The 22,953-nt window shown below is 40.1% G+C and overlaps 1 protein-coding gene across 11 annotated transcripts in view; it reads right to left on the reverse strand.

Moving 5' to 3' along the window:
* CHSY3 (chondroitin sulfate synthase 3) overlaps positions 1 to 22,953 on the reverse strand; it is a 375,783-nt gene that overhangs the window by 287,416 nt on the left and 65,414 nt on the right. For 4 of the 11 annotated variants that reach the window (XM_086410475.1, XM_086410476.1, XM_086410477.1 and 1 more), the window contains one exon: positions 3,857 to 3,947. The exons of 1 other annotated variant lie outside the window; for it this stretch is intronic. In XM_086410475.1, coding sequence (XP_086266601.1) covers positions 3,857 to 3,947 — 91 coding nt within the window. Of the gene's footprint in view, positions 1 to 452; positions 1,902 to 3,856; positions 3,948 to 22,953 lie in introns of those variants that run through there. 6 more of the 11 variants (XM_086410473.1, XM_086410483.1, XM_086410485.1 and 3 more) reach the window with 6 other exon arrangements.

Consider the following 22,953-nt stretch of genomic DNA (forward strand, 5'->3'; position numbering starts at 1 on the left):
ACGTCTGGTTCTCGCGGAATCCTCCATCCTCCTTTTCTCCACGGAGGACACGCCCCTCTGGGCCAACGTGGGAAACTACCACCACCTGGCAGGTAGAATGGGAATAGCCTCAGGTTTAACCCTGAGGTCCCTTTCCTCACCTTCCTACGCGGTAAGGAGTAGCAGCAAGCGATGGGCGGAAACCAGAGCAGCAAGAGTGAGGAAGGCGGAAAAAAAAAAAAGCCAGGCAGGTCTGAGGAGGGTCCAGACCCGCAGCAGAGGAGGAGGAGCGGAGTTGGAATGGTGGGCGGAGGCGAGAGGTGGGGGCGACCGGCTGGGGGCTGCGGGAGCCGGAGCACGTGCAGGCAGAGAAGCAAGACAGGGGCTGGGCAGGGATCTGGGCTGGGCAGGGATTGGGGCTGGCTGCAGAGAAAGGAGGCGGGGAGGCGGGACAGCCGGCGCTGGGAGGTCACCTTTAATGTAGACATCGTCGTCGGCGCGCATGAACCACTCATACTTGTCCAGGTAGTGGTCGTGCATGTACTTGATCATCATGAAGGACTTTTTCTGGGGAGGGTAGGAGTCGTCCACCCCAGGCAGCGCGATGACAGGCAGGGGTGGCGGGGGCTGGCCAACTCCAGCGTTGGGGGGCTGCTGGCTGGAAAAGAACTCCACGCGGCCGGGAATGAAGCGCGCCCAAGTCCGCTGCGCTGCCAGCGCGCGGCTGCCCAGGTACTTCTGCGCGGTCATCACCCCCACGTACAGGAAATCGCGGGGTCGCGAACTAGAGGCAGCGGCGCCCCCGTCCCCGCTGCCGTTGTGGCTACTCCCCGGCTGGCCGCTTCTCCGGTGCCCAGCCGCGCCCCCATCCTCTTCCTCTGGTTCCCCTTCAGCCACCGGGGCTCCGGGGAGCCCCGTCGCGCCTTCGGGCTCGCGTCCTCGCCGCCGCTGCTGCAGCGGAGGTGGCTGCTGCCAAGGGCTGCTCCGAAAACTGGTTACCCCGGGCGCTGCTTCAGGCAGCTGCGGCCCCCGGAGCTCCTGGCGCGCTGGGGGCGGCGACTGCCCTGGCCACTGCCGAGCATGAGGCTCGGGGAGCGGCTGCTGTGCGCCGGGGCCAGCGGCCGAGCGGCCGTAGTAGGAGCAAAGGCTGGAACCGCGTCTCTTCCTCTCGCTCAGCTCGGCCACTCTGGGGGCGATGAGCCAGGACGCAGCGGTGAAGCCCAGCACCAGCCCCAGTGCCACGCTCATCCACGGGCGACGGGAGCGCACGGCCATCGCGGCTGCCCGGGGCGCGGACGCTGGCTGACTGGCCGCGGCGCTGCGCGCGGGTCTCGGTTCACACCCACCCCTCCTCCGCCTCCACGCCCCCAGCCCCGGCCGCTGCCGGCTGCCCAGGCTCCGACTCCTGATCGAGGTCGGAGCGCTCCCGGCGCCTAGCCGGCGGCGCGTTGCAGCTGCCCGCTGAGCTCCCCGCTCTGCTCTGGGTCCGGGTTCCGAGCGAGGGTCGGGAGTGAAACTTCTCCCGGCGGAGGCGGCGGCGGCGGCAGCGGCAGCGAGAGGAGCTGCAGGAGGACGAGGAGGTGGAGCGGCGGCGGCGGCGGCGGCAACGCGTCCGCTCCTAGGCTGCCACCCTGTCACTGGCGCGCCTGGTCCCTCCCTCCTCTCTCCTTCCCGAACCCCCGCCCTCGCTCCCCACCCGCCCGCCGCCAAGCTCCGGACTGGCCCGGAGGAGGAGCCACGAGCACCACCACTGCCAGCCGTGGGGAAGCGCGGGCCGCGGTATTTTCCCTTTACCCGCCCGTGGACGCCCCCCGCTCGCGCCTCGGTCCAGAGCCGGCCTCCTCTCCGGAAGGAAAAGATCTCGGTCGGGCCGCCTCCAGCTTTCAGCGCCAACGCCCCCTCGTGCCTCCTCCCCGGGTCCTAGTTCGCCGTCCCATTTCCCGTCCCGTCCCGCCCCTCCGCCGGCCTCGCAACACACCCGCGTCCGGGGGCTCCGTCGCCCCCCTCCCAGCGCGTCGGCTCCACTGACCTCATCGGCTGAGCTCGGGTCCCAGATCCCCGGGCGAGCGCCCGCATCTCCCTCCCCACTCGTCTCCCCCGGCCCGCAGCCGGGTAAGTCCCGGCGTGACCCTTCCCCATTCTGCCCCGCCCAGGTCCGCCCAGGCTCCTGTCTTCGCATTTTTCGGTCCTTTTCGCTTTAGTCTCGCGGCTGCCACTTCGTGTCTACTCTCTCCTTATCCCGCTCACTGCTCAGGAAACCATCTGTCCCACCCTAGCACCTTTCCACCCAGCCTTACCAACTCGCCATTCCCTACCTGCATCCTTCACCACTTTCAAAGCTACTCCCCAGCCATGCACAGAAGCACCATTGTCACTCCTAAGAAAATCTTGGCTGCTAAGTCACTTCAGTCGTGTCCGACTCTGTGCGACCCCATAGACGGCAGCCCACCAGGCTCCCCAGTCCCTGGGATTCTCCAGGCAAGAACACTGGAGTGGGTTGCCATCTTGGAGGGACTAGAAATACCTATCCTGAAAGGCTAGGGGAGGTCACAGTGAGTGGGAGCTTAATCCCCAAAGACGATAAACATTCCATCTTCCCCACCTGTGTAGTTGGGGCATGTGAGGCTGCCTAGTGGTCCACTCCTCAGCTCTGCTTTGGTGTCATGGCTAGAACTTATTTGCAGTCTTGGTAGAGACTAGCTGAGAGGGACTGGTAAATGATGGAGAAATGTGAACAAATAACAGAGCCATCACCCAGAAGATTGAAACTAAGAAAATTCTTATCCCCCCACCCCAGAACTTAAAGTGAAAGTGAAATCGCTCAGTCGTGTCCGACTCTTTGCGACCCCATGGACTGTAGCCTACCAGGTCCCTTCCTCCTTGGGATTCTCTAGGCAAGAATACTGGAGTGGGTTGCCATTTCCTTCTTCAGGAGATCTTCCCGACCTAGGGACTGAACCCAGGTCTCCCGCATTATAGTCAGACGCTTTACCCTCTGAGCCACAGAAAATAGAATGTTTATTCGTGTCTATAAAGCATTTTCTTTACTAAGACAATGACAGAAAATGTTTTACCTCTCCAATTAGGGAGGTTAAATCTCCAGCAACAGAATCTCAGAAAAGGTTTACTTGTATTGGCCAAAATGGCTTAAAAGTTATATTATGAAGAAATCACCTGAAGATAACTGACATTTGGAAGAAGGGAACATTTAAAAGCTTTCTCTCTAGAAATTGTGAATCTAACTACAGCCTGAGGTATATTTGGCATCCCAAGCCCTTTCCTCTTCTCCAAATTTCAGTCTTCTGTTTAGTACATCAAATGCAAAGGGATGGTATTGAATGGCATTAGACATAGGGCTGGATCCAGCAAGGTGCTGGCAGCGTCCTTGGAACAGTAGGCCTGCCTGGAGCCCTTTGAGGGGTGGTTCTTTCCACACCAGTCACTGGCTGTGCAGGAGCACGTCTGACTAAATGTTTCATCTGCTGGACAATGAAGCTCCTTTTCCATGTCTAGGTCTTGCCCAGAAACACTTGGGAATACAGATTACCGAACTCTTTCAAGAAGTTTAATGTTAGAATACGAAACTAATCAAACAAACAGGCCCCTTCTGATTTAAAACTACATCTTCCCAAGGACATTTTAAGCTTTCTAAAGCAGTGCTGTTCAATAGACCTCTCCTACAATGGAATTTTCTTTATCTGTGCTGTCCAATAAGGCAGCCAAATGCCAATGAGCAGTTGGCTAAAATGGTTGGGCAAAGGAATTTTCAATTTTATTTACTAATAATATTGATTTAAGTAGCTCCATGTGACTAGGGGGTTGCCATGTTGGACAGCACATTTCAAGAGGAAATTCATAATATTTAGTGTCCCCCTACCTGTGGTCCATTGTGAAGAACAAAGAGTCCACCAACACACCAGGATATCCAACTGGTCATCCTTCCACAGGATGCGGTTCATGTAGTTGATCTAAAAAATCATTAATTCTCATCAGGCACAGATAAATTACTCAACTTTTACACTATTTTGGGATAAAGTGAACTTCATTTATTCAATATCTATGTGTACAAAACTAAACATTAGACAAGGTGGGAGGCTCTAGATATGGAAATTTCACAAGGTACTCACTGCCACCTATCTGAAATTTATAGTACCATGAAGAAGACAGACATTAAATACCACAATACAAAATGAATTCCCGCGATGACAATTGATATGAAGGGAAAGTGTAGAGTACTCAAAGGGTATTGACAAGATCATCTAATTCAGTCTGGGAGCCAGAAAATTCATTTTTAGATACTGAAATAAAATGAAAAAAATGGAAATGATGTTCCATACTGGCTAAGTGACCTTGGGAAAATTATTTAAATTATCTGAGCTTCAGATTTCTCATCTGAATGTAAGTACATTTCTGTGGGGATTTATTAAGATATTATATGTAAATACTTAGCACAGTGTCTAGTTCATTTAGGCGCTCAGGAAATGTTTGTTCTCATTTTCTAACCCTTCATAATAAAATCTCTTTGATATCACCTTGCTTATTTTTAATGATATTCCACTTTTATTTAACAAATATTTATTTAGTGTCTATAATAAGCTAGACACTATTCTAAAGAAACAGCAAACAAAACAGTCAAAGCCCTTGAATTCATGGAGATTATATTCTACTTGGCCACCTCATGTGAAGAGTTGACTCATTGGAAAAGACTCTGATGCTGGGAGGGATTGGGGGCAGGAGGAGAAGGGGATGACAGAGGATGAGATGGCTGGATGGCATCACCGACTCGATGGACGTGAGTGTGAGTGAGCTTCGGGAGATGGTGATGGACAGGGAGGCCTGGCGAGCTGCGAATCATGGGGTCACAAAGAGTTGGACACGACTGAGCAGCTGAACTAAACTGAACTGAAGGAGAGATTGCACACACACACACCCTTGTACATATAATATGCCAGGTGATGATTATTTTGAAAAAATATAGTGGATGTGCACTTGTGTCAGATGAGGCCTTTTAAAATATATTGATCAGAGAAGTTCTTTCTGATAAGTTTAGCAGAGAACAAAAGAAAGTGAGGAAACCAACTATAAGTATATCCCAGAGAAGACTGTCCAGGAAGACAGAATAGTCAACACAAAGGCCTGAGATAGACATGGTAAATTTTAGAACAGCAAAGAGATCAATATAAGTTGAAAATGGAAGGGAGTTGGTGACTTGCTAATTATTTAAGCTAGTGTGGTTCAGTAGAATTATAATGTGAGCTATAAACACAATTAAATTTTTCGTGTAGCTACAATTTTTAAAAGTGAAATTCTAATAACACATTTCATTCAACTTAATATATACAATATATTGTCATGGCAACAAGTAATCAGTATTAAATTTTTACTGTGAAAATTTACATTATTTTTTAACCAGTTCTGTTTTCCAAATCTATTGTATTTCTTACACTTAGAGCACATATCAGTTCAAGCTAACTACATTTCCAATGTTCAGTAGATACAGGTAACTAGTTCTACTATATTGGACAGTGTATATTCTGAGCCTGGAAGACATTTGAAAAGAATTTCTTTTATTCTGAGTGACAGTGAAGATGTTAAGTGGTTTTTATTTATGTCTTTCAAGACCACTGTAGCTCTCATGGGGAAAAAAACAGAGGGGAAACAAAAGTAGACTCAGGGAAAGCATTTAAAACATTGTTGAAATCACTCCATGACTTTGAAACAGAAGAAAAAGAGTGTTCTTTCCTTCTTTCCATCGTGTCTGCACCTCTTCCTCACTTGTAATAAATAAAAGGACTGGGTAAGTTTGTTATATGAGTTTAATTTCATATTTATTGAGATTCCTCTAGCTATTTATTTGTTATTTCCCAAAGTCAGTGAAGTAATTTTCTCATACTCACTTTAATTTTGAAGATACATGATTTTTAGGGTAGATAATTTTCTGGGAAATATCTACCAAGGACTAAGTTTTTTATTAAAAAATAAAGTAATATGTTCTAGGAATAATATAAGGAAAAAATTTATTTGGATAAGCAGGGTGAAAAGTGACAGCTTTGTATAGAAACTTATCACTGAAGATAAACATAATAAATGCATATTAAAATATAGCCAGATCAGAAGAAAGAATACAGAAATGTAGGTCAATGTACAATATTTCTGGCTAAAAATGTCTGATAGGATTACTATTCTGATTTAAAGAATAATGTTTCAATATATACACCTGTGAATCACCTGATTAGAAATCCCTATGAAGCACCCCAATAGTAGATTTTGAAAAAATAATAACAGAAATTTCATAAATTATAATAGTTTACAGGCGAAAGGTACAAAACAGATTCTCTGTCTTCTCCAGATCCTTTAACAGTTTCAAGCATGTCCATATTTGCCTATTGTAACACATGAATTATTTGCCTCCTTCTCCAAGCTGAAGCTGTTAGGACCTAAGGGACCATCTGGATTCACACTGAAGCAGAATTCTCACAGGAGTGTGTCCCTGGCTTTGGAATGACACTATGTCAACCACCCTGAAACCAAGTCTGGTACACTTAGAGCCCTTCAGCAGACTGTTCTGAAGGTTTTAGTTGATTGGAAAGAATTAGTGAGAACTTTAAAATCACAGACAAAGGTCCAAGTGAATTAAAAGGAGGATGCCATCCAGCCATCTCATCCTCTGACACCCTCTTCTCCTTCTGTCTCAATCTTTTTGAAGTAGGCGTCAGACCATGGACAGTATAGTCCATGGTGTCGCAAAGAGTTGGACACGACCAGCAACTTTCACTTTCAGAGGCTGAGATGGCTGGATGGCATCACTGAGGCAATCGACATGAACTTGGGCAAACTTCCAGAGATGGTGAGGGACAGTCTATGGGGTCACAAAGAGTTGGACACAACTGAGCAACTGATCAGCAACATAGTCTGATCAGTTACGAAAGTTAAATATTTAAATATATGGTTCAATACACGCTTCTGTTACAAGGTGCAAGCAAAGACACTTTGATTTAGTACTTTACTGTGATATTTAGAATGTTATCATTTTTTTTCCTGACAGATCAAGACTAAGCTGATTTCATTTGCATGAAGCAATTCTGGCATCTAGTGGTTAATAATCATAATGTAATTCAGTTTATTTCTAAGGGACAGATTGTGTTGTAAAATAGTATTAACATCACCAATGAAGATTATAAACATAGAGCCGTAAGATAACCATTTATATTTTTATTTCCTCAGAAATCAGCACGTAAGGGGATGATAGAAGCTCATATACTGAAACATGAAAAGGTAATTTTTTAGAGAACATTATAAAACTGTAAGTTTTAAAGCTACTATTGATGTGCATTTAGCTAACCAACATGAAAATATTATAGTTAATTTTTTTATACTGACAATACTTAATGCTACTAAGGAATTATTAATTTCTTTTTTGTGTATGATAAATGGTATTGTGACTATGTTTTTTAAGAGAAGTTCTTAGTTTTCAGAAATATATACTGAGGTATTTATAGATGTACTAGTATGATGTCTGGAATTCAAATAATATCAGATTGAGGGTGGTCCTAAGCGGATGGCCGTGTGGAGGGTGATGGGGCAAGAAGCGACTGAATGACCAAGTATTGATGATTACTGGGACTGGGTGATTATCTCTGGGGAGATTTAATATTCTCCATAATAAAAAGTTTAAAGAAAACATTTTAAGATCAGCATACATTCAGTTTTTATTTCCTAAAGTTTTATCTAAGACATGATGCACCTGTTCGAATTATCAGTATACTCTGAGAAGAAGGCAATGAAACTATGGCTGTCACTTATGAAAGGGTTAAGAGGTGACCATTTCCGAATTAACACTTGCCTATCTTCAATCCCTCCTGGGCCCGAATGACAGTCTCTTAGACATAAGCAAAACATCCAATCAAGCTTTTACAAATTAGGAAGCACTGTTTGTGATGTGAGGATTTGTTTTTTTTTTTTCCTGTAGTTGTCTATGATTAGGCAGTGAGCTTCAAGATCTTCAGAGAGCTTCTAATCACCAATCTGAATTTATTCTAAAAAGATTTTTTATTTTAATTTTCTCTTTTAGCTACTCTCCTAAAATACTAATAAACTTCAACTTAAAATTTACTGTCTTAAAAAGTTAAAATGTACATGCCATCTTTCCTCTGGTTTAATTTTCAAACTCAGTTAATTACTTGGTTTCTTTTCCTGTCCTACAGATCACTGCTGTTGAAAAGAAATATAATATGATCCACATATACAATTAAAACTTCTCTAGAACCCACATTTTAAAGAGTAAAAACAGGTGAAGTTAATCTAAAGAATGCACTTTATTTTACCCACTATATCCAGTTCTATTAAGTTTTAAAGCTCATTTTTTGAATAGTAAAAAGACAAATGGATTTCAAAACATTTACAGGATTTATTGTGCTACTTTCTTAAGTATTGACATATAAATATTCATACTGATCAATACAAATATGATACATATGTATGTATGTAAATACAGGTATATACAGTGAATATATATATAATATTTTTCTTTATAGCCACACTATCATTATGGAATAAATGTAAGAGGAGAGATTAGGGGATCTTGTCTTTTTTCTCATTAATATTTTTATTACATTTCAGGATATTTTATAAGAAACAAGAAAAGTTAGATATCACCTTTTCCAACCCATTGTATAGCATCTTGAATGAGTGAGTTTATAAACAGTTTATAATTTAATTTAAGGCTATTGTATCCAGTAGTGGATTTTAGAAGTCCATAGTGAGTAAATAAATGACACAAATCTTTCAATAGTCTTGAAAGTCTGGTTTGATAGATTTCAATAAAGTATCAGCATGGGGAGGGCAGAGCTTTTATTTTCTGGCACTCTCTGTGACTTTTACTTGGTTTGGAAAATATATTTATGTTCATAAAATATTTATTCATCTTAACATATAATAGGTTTGTTATTTATATACCAGTTAAAATTGTAATAATTTCTAATTTTTAGCTTATCATATGACAAATATTTGGGATCCTGATTAAATTTTAAGATGGTAAAGGGATCCCAAGAACAAAATACTTGAGAACATTGGGTTTGGTCTAAGGAAATTCCTTCATTTATCTTTTTCTCCTGAAAATAGCACAATTTTTTTGAGAGAGGAATAATTGAGTTAGAATGTCTTGTTCCTGTCCTGATGGGACATTGACTTTAATAGTTTGCAGTGACATGAGAGTGACTAGGATTCTGCAATTCTGAAACTTAGACATGTTTACAAGTATGTTACTGTTTCCGTGGTTTTCAAGTCACACCTACTGCATTCTAGGAATCCGGTAGTTTAACGTGAGTTTAACGCGCGTGTGTGTGTGTGTGTGTGTGCGCGCGCGCGTGTGCTTTGCTGCTATTAGAAGGGAATAGCAGGAATGAATCTTCTGAGACACAGTTTAAATCATTCAGACATTTTTGATGTTGGTTTGTATCTAGTAACAAATTAGTATCTTCAAGAAATTTAGGAGTATAGTCTTCCTCTCTATAAAAACAAACCACAGGGAAATACATTATTCTAAGGCTCCAGCCATTTTGTAATACTGGGCCAAAAGAAGAATGTCTCAGGAAATTAATTCTAGAGCTGAAGAATCATAATATTTAGTGAAGAAGGGAGAGGATAGCATTGCCATACCAATAAAACTGAAGGGGCAACTATTTGTCTTTTGAAGCCACTTGGAGCTCTAGGAATAGACGGAATGTAAAATCTAAATAAAATTGTGTGAACTAATTGAAAAAGGTAAACTGGCTCTCATAAATAAAATAAGTGATCACAATTTGGAGACTGCTATACGACTATTGTTCAAGATGCAAAATATGAGTGTGTGTGTGTTGGGGGCGGGGAGTGGATGATGATAATTTCATTCCCTGGGCCCCTGCGACCTTAGTTCTGAATCTTATTGGGCAGAAAGAGGACTAGAAGAAAAGCCTTAGTAAGAGAGGAATAAGAGCAAATACTAGCCTCATAGCTAAGTGATTTCTCAGCAGTGCTTTCTGCTTTCATCTCCCAACTGGGCACAAAAAGATTCAAAAGGAGACATGGCTGAGGCACACCCAAGAAATGAGTGAGGGGTGGAGCAGTACATTTTTAAGACCTTTGGTAGAGTTATGCTCACCACACCCTCCATACCACACCACACATTTTTTTTTTCCAGACTGCACTTCCCATGTCTACCTTTACAGAAAGCAGAACAGAAATAGCAACAGATTCATCTGAACTAGATTAAAATTAAATTTAGGTTTTAGTATTAGCACAGAATTGAAACTCCAGGATGTGACAGAGCCATCAGATCAAAACTTCTTATAGATGGTTAGAACCCAACTGGCCTGACACTATGAGTAATGAAAACCTTGGCACTTAGGTTGCTGTTTCTTAAAGTGAGACACTCAGAACTCCTGTATTTCTAATATTTTATTGTGCATAACTAGTAAGTCTGGATTTCTTCTGATTTGGAATCACTGAGCGTGGAAGAATCCACATTTATAAAAAGACATCAGAGCAATTCTTAAACATGCTGAAATTTGTTATCTACTGTTCTACTCTTCCTTGATAATTGGGATAATTCAAAGTCCTAAGAACACCCATTAAATAAATTAACATAAAAAACAAAACCGCTATATACTTCTACTGACATTTACCAGCTTCAAAAAAGAGTGGACAGATAGCTAAAATTTTATGTTCCCCAAGCTCAAATGATATTAATAGAAGAACCCTCATTCACCTGCTGTTTGCAAATTGTGTCTATAAACATTTGTCTCTGCCTTGGTTTGGGTTCCTCCAGAAGAAGATTCAGAAGAATTTGGGAGCATGTAGTTTATTTGAAAGTGATTCCAGGGAATAATGGAAGGAGAGTGGAGACGTGGATTTAAAAAAAAAATAGTAAGGGAAGGAATCCAGTAAAGGGTGAATTCTGAGGTCCGTTACTATTGAAGCTAGCTGGTGTTTAATCCCCCTTGGGAAACTTATAGTCAATACAGACCATGGCATCAGGCTTATCCCTCAGAATAATGAAGTAGCTGACTGCATGCACACTTTCACTTCCGCCAGTCATTGATTATGGGCGGTACCTGGGTGACACTAGTTCATTTTATACGTCTCTCTGTCTTCTGTATCTTCTGTGAATTGGTAAATTGGTATTAGGATCTAGAGAACTGCCAGGTGCAAGTTCAATTTTTCTTTTTGAGAAAAGTCCTTAATAGATGATACTGTGTTCGTTCAGTTGTAAAGAACTTTCAGTAGTTGTTTCGGTCACTACGTTGTATCCGATTCTTTTGTGACCCCGTGGACTGTAGCCCACCAGGCTCCTCTATCCTTGGGATTTCCCGGGCAAGAATGCTGGAATGGGTTGCCATTCCCTTCTCCAGGGAATCCTCCCAACCCAGAGATCGAATCTACATCTCCCATTGGCAGGTGGATTCTTCACCACGGAGCCATCAGGGAAGCTCAAACAAAACTAATCAACAACACCACACTGTGTTCTTTCAGTAGGAAGCACACAATATCTGTCTCTGTTTCTGATATGCCATTGATAATGAATTCACTGGGATAATGAAGTTGCTCCATCGTGTCTGACTCTTTGCAACCCCGTGGACTGTAGCCTCCCAGGCTCCTCCATCCATGGGATTTTCCAGGCAAGAGTACTGGAGTGGGGTGCCGTTTCCTTCTCCAGGGGATCTTCCCAACTCAGGGATTGAACCCAGGTGTCCCGATTACAGATGGAGGCTTTACCCTCTAAGCCACCAGGAAACTAATAAATTCCTAGGTTCATTAATTCATTAGAAGTTGCAATGGGTAATAGTTCTAATCCTACCATTGCCTAACTCTTTATTAACTGGAATATCCTTATGAAAACTTAAAATCTGCATGGGTAAAGTCAGCATCAATGCTTCTTTTATCTTTTCATTTTGATGATCCAGAGATTTTTTTTTTCAGTAAAGATGTTTATATTCAATTCCTCAGAAGACCTGGCTAGGTGAAATTAATTAATCCAAAATCAGAAGTTTTGTTGCTATCAGAAGTAATCTCATTTTCTGCTATTTAATCCCCAATCATTATCACTAATATTCTAATCTACAAATCAAGACTTAAAGCTGTGACTGTGAGAAGAATAAAATGCTATATTTTCCTATTTTTACTTTTTTATGCATCAAGTTGCATTTATAGAGCTTCTAAAATTTGGAAGCTGGCTGTGAATGTAAGGTGGGAAGTATTTGTTTATTTATTTCCTAGCCATCTGGAATTTCTGGTTTATTGTTTATAAAATTATATATGAATTATAGGAAATTTTTCTTTTCATGGCTTCACAAGTGAATTCTATCAAACATTTAGAGAAGAGTTAATACCTATTCTCCTGAAACTATTCCAAAAAATTGCAGAGGAAGGAATACCCCCAAACTGATTCTATGAGGGCACCATCACCCTGATATCAAAACCAGATAATGACACCACAAAAAAAGAAAATTACAGGCCAATATCCATAATGAACATAGATGCAAAAATACTTAACAAAATACTAGCAAACTAAATCCAGCAATACTTTAAAGAACCATACACCATAAACAGGTGGGATTTATCCATGGATGCAAGGATTTTTCAACATCCTCAAATCAATCTGTGTGATACACCACATCAACAAATTGAAGAGTAAAAACTGTATGACCATCTCAATAGATACAGAAAAAGATTTGGACAAAGTTCAACACCCATTTATGATCAAAACTCTCCAGAATGTAGGCACAGAAAGAACATACATACCAGTGAAAAGCTGAAAGCATATCCTATGAGATCAAGAACAAGACAAGCATGTTCACTCTTGCCACTTTTATTTTTAAACATAGTTTTAGAAGTTCTAGCAGTGGTAATCAGAAAAGAATATGAAACAAAAGAAATCCATATTGGAAAAGAAGACGTAAAGCTGTCCCTGTTTGCAGATGATATAATATTATACATAGAAAATCTGAAAGATATCACCAGAAAACTACTAGAGCTCATCAATGAGTTCAGTAAAGTTCATTTTATGGGCAAACAATGAAAGGTCAGAAAGAGAAATTAAGGAAAGAATCCCATTTACCATTGCATCAAAAATAATAAAATAATAAAATATCTAGGAATAAACCTCCCTAAAGAAGGAAGGTGACCTGTATTCTGAAAACTATAAGATGCTGATGAAAGTAATCAAAGATGACACAAATAGATGGCAAGATTTACCATGTTCTTTCTTGGATTGGAAGAATCAATATTGTCAAAATGACTATATTACCCAAGACAATCTACAGATTAAATGTTATCCCTGTCAAATTAACAATGGCATTTTTCACAGAACTAGAAGAAACAAATCTTAAAATATGTATGGAGACAAAAAAGACCCCACATAAACAAAGCAATCTTGGAAAAGAAAGATGGAGCTGGGAGAATCAGCACCCCTGACTTCAGACTAATACAAAGCTACAGTCATCAAAACAGTATGGTACTGGCACCAAGCAGAAATATAGATTAATGGAACAAGATAGAGAGCCCAGAAATAAACTCACCCAACTATAATCATATAATTTATGACAAACGAGGCAAGACTACACAATATTGGAAAGATAGCCTCTATAACAAATGGTGCTGGGAAAACTTGACAGCTACATGTAAAAAAATTAAATTAGAACATTCTTTAATACTATACACAAAAATTACCTCAAAATGGGTTAAAGACCTAAATTTTACACCAGATACTATAAAACTCTTAGAAGAAAACATAGGCAAAACACTTTTTGCCTTAAATTGCAGCAATATCTTTTGCAATCCATCTCCTAGAGCAATGTAAATAAAACAAAAATCAATAAATGAGAATTAATTCAACTTAAAAGCTTTGGCACAGCAAAGAAAACCATAAACAAAACTATAAGACAACCCCAAGAGCATGATAAAATATTTGCAAATGATGCAACTGACAAGGGATTAATCTCCAAAATTTACAAACAACTCATGTGTCTCAGTATTAAAAAAAAAAAAAAAAAGCATAAAATGGGCAGAAGATCTAAATAGACATTTAACCAAAGGAGACATGCAGATGGCTAAGAAGCACATGAAAAGATGTTCAACATAGCTAATTAGTAGAAAAATGCAAATAAAAACTACAATGAGGTGTCACCTCACACCAATCAGAGTGGGTATCATCAAGAAGTCTACGAGTAATAAATGCTGGAGAAGGTGTGGAAAAAAGGGAACCCTCTTGCACTGTTGGTGGGAATGTTAATTGGTACAGACACTATGGAGAAAAGCATGGAGGTTCCCTAAGACTGAAAACAGAACTATTATATGATTCAGCAATCCCGCTCCTGGGCTTATATCCAGAAGAAAACATGACTCAAAAGGATATATGCACCCCAGTGTTCATTGTAGTACTATTTACAATAGCCAAGACATGGAAGCAACCTAACTGTCCATCAACAGATGAATGGATAAAGAAAATGTGGCACATATATACAGTGGACTACTACTCAGCCATTAGCAAGAAATAATGCCATTTAGCAATGTGGATGGATCTAGATATTATTACACTAAGTGAAGTCAGACAGACAAAGACAAATATCAAATTATATGCATATGCATATATGCACTTATATGCAGAAGCTTTAAGAAATGATACAAATGAACTTATTTACAAAACATAAACAGAATCACAAACTTAGAGAAGGAACTTAATAGTTACTTGGACAGAAGAGTGGAGAGGGATAGATTGAGAGTTTGGGATTGATATGTACACATTGCTATATTTAAAATATATAACCAACAAGAACCTACTGTATAGCACAGGGAACTCTGCTCAATATTCTGTAATAACTAAATGGGAAAGGAATTTGAAAGAGAATAAATATATAACTGAATCACTTTGCTGTACACCTGAAACTAACACAACATTGTCAATCAACTATACTCCAATATTAAAAAAATAAATAAAAACAGTTTAGTTGGGGGTGAATATCATAAATACAAAAATCTTCTAAACATGGTTCTTTTATACAGTAAGTGTTTATGCAGTTATTTTCTATGTGGTTTTGGCTTCATATGTAGCTCAGGGTCTTTTACTATTTGTATTTCAGTTTCTTTTATTCTTACATTTTCATTAACAACCAAGCAATGTTAGATATCAAGAGATTTAAATTCATGCTCCTCTCTCAGTGCTACCACGACATGACTGAACCTTCCAAAGGAAGTCCAATTCTGCTAAGCATTTCTTCTCCTATAAAATGAAGGTATATTCATGCAAAGTACGTGTTGCCAATTTATTTCAGAAAGCCTGTCTTTACCAGTGAAGTGAGCTACCCCTTGGAGGCTTTTGATATTGTCCTATGAAAAATGTCATGAATTTACAATGACCTAATATTTATCCATAAGTGACAGAAATTAAACATTGAAGACGGTGAGGGGAGGGGGAATTGGATGAAAGTGGTCAAAAGATACAGATTTCCAATTGTAAGACAAATAAGTACTAAGGATATAGAGTACAATATGATGACTATACAGTAACCCTGCTGTATGATCTGTGTGAAAATTAAGAGTAGATCCTAAGAGTTCTTATCACAAGAAAAAAAAAGTATCTATATAAGATGATAAAGGTTTACTAAACTTATTGTAATAATTATTTCACAATATGTAACTTAATCATTACACTATACACCCTAAACATAGTCACTGCTGCATTATATCCAAAACTGGGGGGAAGAAAACTAAAAAAGTAAATTAAACAAAATGAGGGGTATTGGGCTAGAGCACAAGTTGGTAAACTGTGGCCTACGTGCCAAATCCAATCCACTACTTTTTTTTTGGTAGTATCTGAGAATTTTTTATGTATTAAAATGGTTTTCACTTAAAAATTGTTATTTTTAAACATTATGCAAGTATCTATATAGTATCCTGAATTCTGCCTTTTGGTTTACAAGTTTAACTCCTGGGCTATAGCAATGATTTTCAAACCATTTTCAGCAGCAGAAATTTTTAAAAAGGGGGAAAAAATCTAATTCTAACTCCTTTGATTAAAATAAATAAACATGTATTTAAATTGCATAAAAATTTTAAATGCTTACTAAAAAATTCAAACAGGAACAATGAGGTTGCTTTGATGAAGATGTTAGACTAAAGAAGGAACAACAATTTTGACATTGAGGACTACAGATGACAATTACAGTCAGTGCAGATTCAACCTACAATTTATTCCTGCATATTTTTTGTTGGATGATTTCAAAAATAAAATCCTGTTTCAAGAAGATAAGTGGTTATAAATAGTAGCAATTTTTTAAACAGCTCACCTTGGCAATCTAAGGGCACTCTGAAATTAATCCACATTTTAAAAGAGAAGTAGAAAATTTTGATTTTACCTATGACATAAAAAATAAAAACCCTCATAATCAAAATATAGCAATCAGACATGAAGCACCAACAATTTGGAAAAAGATATAAAATTGTCTGTATATTTTAACTCTTTTCAGTGTTTTTGTGTCATTGCACCACTGACAGCTGTGCTGAGGAGCAGGCACAGAGCAGAGTGTATTCTATAGTCTGATGTAAATGGACAGAAGCAAGCTGGGATTTTAAAGAATGTGGTGAAGACTGCAGGCTTCTTGTTCCAGTGTTCCTCAACACAGTGGTCAAACATGTGCACAAATATGACAGTTGAAGTTACATTCAAAAGCTCAAGCAGAAACAAGGTGACTTGAAATCTCAAGGAAGTTAAACTGAATTTAAATAGAAGCTACATTTCAAGAGATGAGATTAGGAACTAAGCTGAAAATTGGGTTGAGAAGAAATTACTTTCAAAAATCTGTTATTTGCCCATAAAGTAGATTATACCCTGTCTTGCATATAGAGCCCCATGTGGTATATTTTTCACCACTCAAGTTTGAGCACTGCTGAACTAGACTAGGAAAAAGAATACTTTTAAACGTGTGGGTATTCTGCCTTTAAGGAAAATGATCAAACATTTGCAGTTATTAAAAGGTGGGTGGAGAATGCTATGATGCCCCTTGCCTTCAGGGTTTAACTGCTATTGATGTACCTTAAGAGCACGGCAGGTTGTTGTGTGGACCAAGTGAGTTAAACAAGATGAACACTCCAAGAATATGGTCTGGAACATAGGAAGTGCTTAATAAAGATTTTATTTTATTATGAGCCCGGAAATAAACCCATGCACCTATGGGTACCTTATTTTTGACAAAGGAGGCAAGAATATACAATGGGGCAAAGAAAGCCTCTTCAATAAATGGTGCTGGGAAAACTGGACATCTACATGTTAAAGAATGAAATTAGAACACTGCCTAACACCATACACAAAGATAAACTCAAAATGGATTAAAGACCTAAATGTAAGGCCAGAAACTATAAAACTCTTAGAGGAAAACATAGGCAGAACACTCAATGACATAAATCAAAGCAAGATCCTCTATGACCCACGTCCTAGAGTAATGGAAATAAAAACAAAAGTAAACAAGTGGGACCTGATTAAACTTAAAAGCATTAGCAAAGCAAAGGCAACTATAAGCAAGGTGAAAAGACAACCCTCAGAATGGGAGGAAGTAATAGCAAGTGAAACAACAAAGGATTAATTTCCAAAATATACAAGCAGCTCATACAATTCAATAGCAGAAAAAGAAACCCAATCAAAAAGTGGGGAAAAGACCTAAACAGACATTTCTCCAAAGACATACAGATGGCAAACAAACATATGAAAAGATGTTCGAAATAGCTCATGATTAGAGAAATGCAAATCAAAACCACAATAAGATATTACTTCACACCAGTCAGAATGGCCCTCATCAAAAAGTCTACAAACAATTAAAAATAAATTTTAAAAAAATGTTATTTAAAAAAAAGTCTACAAACAATAAATGCTGGACAGGGTGTGGAGAAAAGGGAACACTCTTGTACTGTTGGTGGGAAAGTAAATTGATATAGCCACTACGGAAGATGGAATGGAGATTCCTTAAAAAACTAGGAATAAAACCACCATATGACCCAGTAATCCCACTCCTAGGCATATACCCTGAGGAAACCAAAATTGAAAAAGACACATGTATCCTATTGTTCATTGCAGCACTATTTACAACAGCTAGAAAATGGAAGTAACCTAGATGTCCATTGACAGATGAATGGATAAGGAAGTTGTGGTATATATACACAATAGAATATTACTCAGCCATGAAAGGAACGTGTTTGAGTCAGTTCTAATGAGGTAGATGAACCTAGAACCTATTATACAGAGTAAAGTGAATCAGAAAGAGAAAGATAAATACCGTATTCTAACACATATATACAGAATCTAGAAAAATGGTACTGAAGAATTTATTTACAGGGCAACAATGGAGAAACAGACATAGAGAATTTACTTATGGACATGGGGAGAGGGGAGGAGAGGGTGAGATGTATGGAAAGAGTCATATGGAAACTCATATTACCATATGTAAAATAGATATCCAATGGAAATTTTCTGTATGGCTCAGGAAACTCAAACAAGGGCTCTGTATCAACCTAGAGGGGTGGGGTGGGAAGGGAGATGAGTGGGAGGTTCAAAAAGGAGGGGATATATGTATACCTATGGCTGATTCATGTTGAGGTTTGACAGAAATCAGCAAAAATCTGTAAAGCAATTATCCTTCAATAAAAAATAAACTTAAAAAAAAGATTTTATTTTATTATTCTTTATATATTCTTTATGGAGAAGGCAATGGCACCCCACTCCAGTACTCTTGCCTGGAAAACCCCATGGATGGAGGAGCCTGGAAGGCTGCAGTTCATGGGGTCGCTAAGAGTCTGACACGACTGAGCGACTTCACTTTCACTTTTCACTTTCATGCACTGGAGAAGGAAATGGCAACCCACTCCAGTGTTCTTGCCTGGAGAATCCCAGGGACGGGGGAGCCTGGTGGGCTGCCGTCTATTGGGGTCACACAGAGTCGGACACGACTGAAGTGACTTAGAAACAGCAGCATATATTCTTTAAATACATATTTTAAGCAAATGATAAAATATTTCTTCATAGATCTGTGTGTGTATATATGTGTGTGTACAATAACAATTTGGAATAATAAATAAAGCTGTCTATAATACTTCTGGGGTTAAAACATACACAAACACACACAAATCTTTTTTCCACTGATTATCCAGCCCTTATTCATTAAAGATGGTGACTGCGACCATGAAATTAAAAGACGCTTACTCCTTGGAAGAAAAGTTATGACCAACCTAGACAGGATATTAAAAAGCAGAGACATTACTTTGCCAACAAATGTCCATCTAGTCAAGGCTATGGTTTTTCCACTGGCCATGTATGGATGTGAGAGTTGGACTGTGAAGAAAGCTGAGCGCCGAAGAATTGATGCTTTTGAACTGTGGTGTTGGAGAAGACTCTTGAGAGTCCCTTGGACTGCAAGGAGATCCAACCAGTCCATTCTGAAGGAGATCAACCCTGGGATTTCTTTGGAAGGAATGATGCTAAAGCTGAAACTCCAGTACTTTGGCCACCTCATGCGAAGAGTTGACTCATTGGAAAAGACTCTGATGCAGGGAGGGATTGAGGGCAGGAGGAGAAGGGGATGACAGAATATGAGATGGCTGGATGGCATCACTGACTTGATGGAAGTGAGTCTGAGTGAACTCCGGGAGTTGGTGATGGACAGGGAGGCCTAGCGTCCTGTGATTCATGGGGTTGCAAACAGTTGGACACGACTGAGTGGCTGAACTGAATTGAACTGATTCATTTATTCAACAATAATTTACTAAGTAACTTCTATTTTTCATCATTAAGTACACCAGTTCTAAGTGCTAAGGTTTCATCATTAAATACAGCAGATCAAGTTTCCTTGCCCTTGTCATAGGGAGCTTACACACTAGTTAGTGGGTGTGTGTGTTAGTCGCTCAGTTGTGTCTGACTGTATGTGACCCCTTGGATTGTAGCCCCCCAGGCTCTTCTGTCCATGGAATTTTCCAGGTAAGAATATTGTAGTGGGTTGCCATTTCCTTCTTCAGGGGATCTTCCCAACCCAAGCATCCAACCCGGGTCTCCTGCACTGCAGGCAGATTCTTTACCAGCTGAGTCACTAGGGAAGTCTAGTTAGGGATGAGAGACAATAAAATGAAACACAACATTCAATTGTATAATATGTAAGATGGTGAAAAAATCTGTGAAAACTAACCAGGCATCTTAGATGTAAGATGTAAGCCAAGTGACTTGGATCTTAGATGTAAGCCAAGTGACTTAGGTGGAAATGATTCTGATCCTGTTTTGGTTTTCTCTGGGAAATTGCATGGATTTGCTGAAAAGTTTAATAAGTCCTTAATAGAGTCTCCCTCACTTACACTTTCTTATGCATGTGCTACGTTTCAGTTCAGTTCAGTTCAGTCGCTCAGTCGTGTCCGACTCTTTGCGACCCCATGAATCGCAGCACGCCAGGCCTCCCTGTCCATCACCAACTCCCGGAGTTCACTCAGACTCACGTCCATCGAGTCAGTGATGCCATCCAGCCATCTCATCCTCTGTCGTCCCCTTCTCCTCCTGCCCCCAATCCCTCCCAGCATCAGAGTCTTTTCCAATGAGTCAACTCTTCACATGAGGTGGCCAAAGTACTGGAGTTTCAGCTTTAGCATCATTCCTTCCAAAGAAATCCCAGGGCTGATCTCCTTTAGGATGGACTGGTTGGATCTCCTTGCAGTCCAAGGGACTCTCAAGAGTCTTCTCCAACACCACAGTTCAAAAGCATCAATTCTTCGGCACTCAGCTTTCTTCACAGTCCAACTCTCACATCCATACATGACCACTCATTACTATTATTGACATGCTTGACAATGTTAAAATTCAAGAACACCATGACAAGATGATTTATGAAGAGCAAGGAGCAAGATGAAAATAGTGTGTCATTCCAATATCTGTGTGTATGTATAACTGAGACCACTCGCTAGCTAAGTGACTTACTCCCTTATATAAGCAATGAAGGACTAATAGAATTTGAATTTGTGCTGAGTAAAGTTGCAAAATATTGTGGACCTTCAGGTATTTGGAAAATGGATAATCTCTCAAATGATATTTATTCTTATATAGTCATCTGCAGAACCACATGTTTAAGATAATAGCTGCTGTTTATCATCCGTGTCTCTCCCTCTTCATTCTATTTCACAAGCTGGTAGCCTGGTCATTTGTATTTTCTTGCTCCTGGACTTCTTGCAGAGCTGGAAGGAAAATCATCTTGAGCACGACAGTCATTCCTATCTTTTCTAAAAGTATGAGCTCATTTTGGCTGTCCTAGCAGATGAGGAGAGAAAGGAGAAAAGAGTAAGGACTTTGAAGCCAGATAGTGAGAGACACATTTCGAGAAACTGTGAAATAGACCAAAATTTATGGGTTCCTACGGGTGGCCTCCAGGGAGCCTGGACCCTAGACACAGTGGTTTCAGACTCTACAAGGACCAAGGGCACCCAGTGGAGGAGAAGCAGAGAGCACTAGACTGGAAGGAACCATCCTTCCAGGAGTTATGGATACATCACCAGGAACCACTGCAGATCCATAATTTCAGGGGCATCCCACATACTCGATGCTGCACACAACCCTAGGATTTTAGACAACTGTGAGTTGTCTAAGACAATGTCTTAGATTTATTTCTTATTTTTCACTCCAAATCTCCATTTGGAGGCCTGGATATGGACTTAAGATGACTTAGAAAAATAATATGACATGGTATGTTTATCGAAAATAAAGATTAATAATCATGCTGTACATAGTCCATCCTTCCCTAGGCAATAATGACCATTAAAATATTAAAAAAAATAAATTTCTTTCTCCAATGATACTTCTCTTCTACAAAGAATGTTAATGTAGTATTTGCTGTTGCTTCAAGGTCTTGTAACTTCAGAACTTACTTTATTAAACATGGTTCTTAGCAATCACATTTATTCAGCTAAAGAATGTGAATAAAGGTGACATTCATCCAATAGAAATTTTCCAGTCTTTGATTTTATATCCTCAGGGAACTGCAAGTAAAAGTTAGGATGCCTAGAACATTAGAATATTTTTAAAATCCTGAAGGGCTAAATCAGACTAGTGTCTAATTTAATCTACTTATGTACATTTAATCTTTTAAAAATTGATACTTAGGTTTGATGCCATCCCATTTAGGTCTAGGTATGTTGAATTCTGAACATTATTCCTCTAGTAGCAGTGCAGTTGGGTACATAATTTATCTTTAAAAGATCTGATGACATTGTATGAACTTGGGCAAGTTGTATTGGTCTTTGTTACCTGAAAAAAATAAAGATAAAATCTAACTCACAGTATTTTTGTAAAGTTTTATGTGGGGTTTTTGAGTAAGTTTAGTATTTCACAAGATCTAATGTCAGTGTGCATTAATGGACTTTTATTCTTTTTGCCTGTTTAATATCCTTCTTTTGAGGGATCATCTAACCTCTCCTGCAGTAACCTTGTTCAGTCTTTAAGGTTTGGACAGGGCTGACTATTGTCTGTAGCTGCCTTAAAACCCTGACCATAATCTGTCTTTAGGCATGTGACGCAAGCAAGGCTAATCATAAGCGTCCCTGGGAGTCCTGCCAGAGATGGCAGGACAAATGCCTCACTCTCCATGATTTCCGGCTTCAAGGGGCTTGTGAGCCTACAGCGGCTGGTGGCTGTCTTCTAGTCAGGTGGAGGCAAGTCTGAGAGGAGAGCCACAAAGAGGGCAAGAGATGGACCTTGCTCTTACTGAAGTATCTGAGCAATGTTTGGAAACCCACTCCCAGACTTTGCAGTTCTGTGAGGCACTTTATACCATGATTCACAAGAGAGTTGATGATAAGTTTCTGTCACTTGTGACTGACAGAATTTTCACTAAAATATTGTTAAGTATGCTTTGAGGTCAGAGCATTTGTTATCAAACTCCAGCTCTTTCGCTTGTGAGCTTTGTGACCTTGGACGAGTGCCTTTAA

The sequence above is a fragment of the Bos grunniens genome, chromosome 7 (assembly GCF_055505025.1).
Source record: "Bos grunniens cultivar Pamir isolate PY7600 chromosome 7, Bosgru_T2T1.0, whole genome shotgun sequence".
NCBI lineage: Eukaryota > Metazoa > Chordata > Mammalia > Artiodactyla > Bovidae > Bos > Bos grunniens.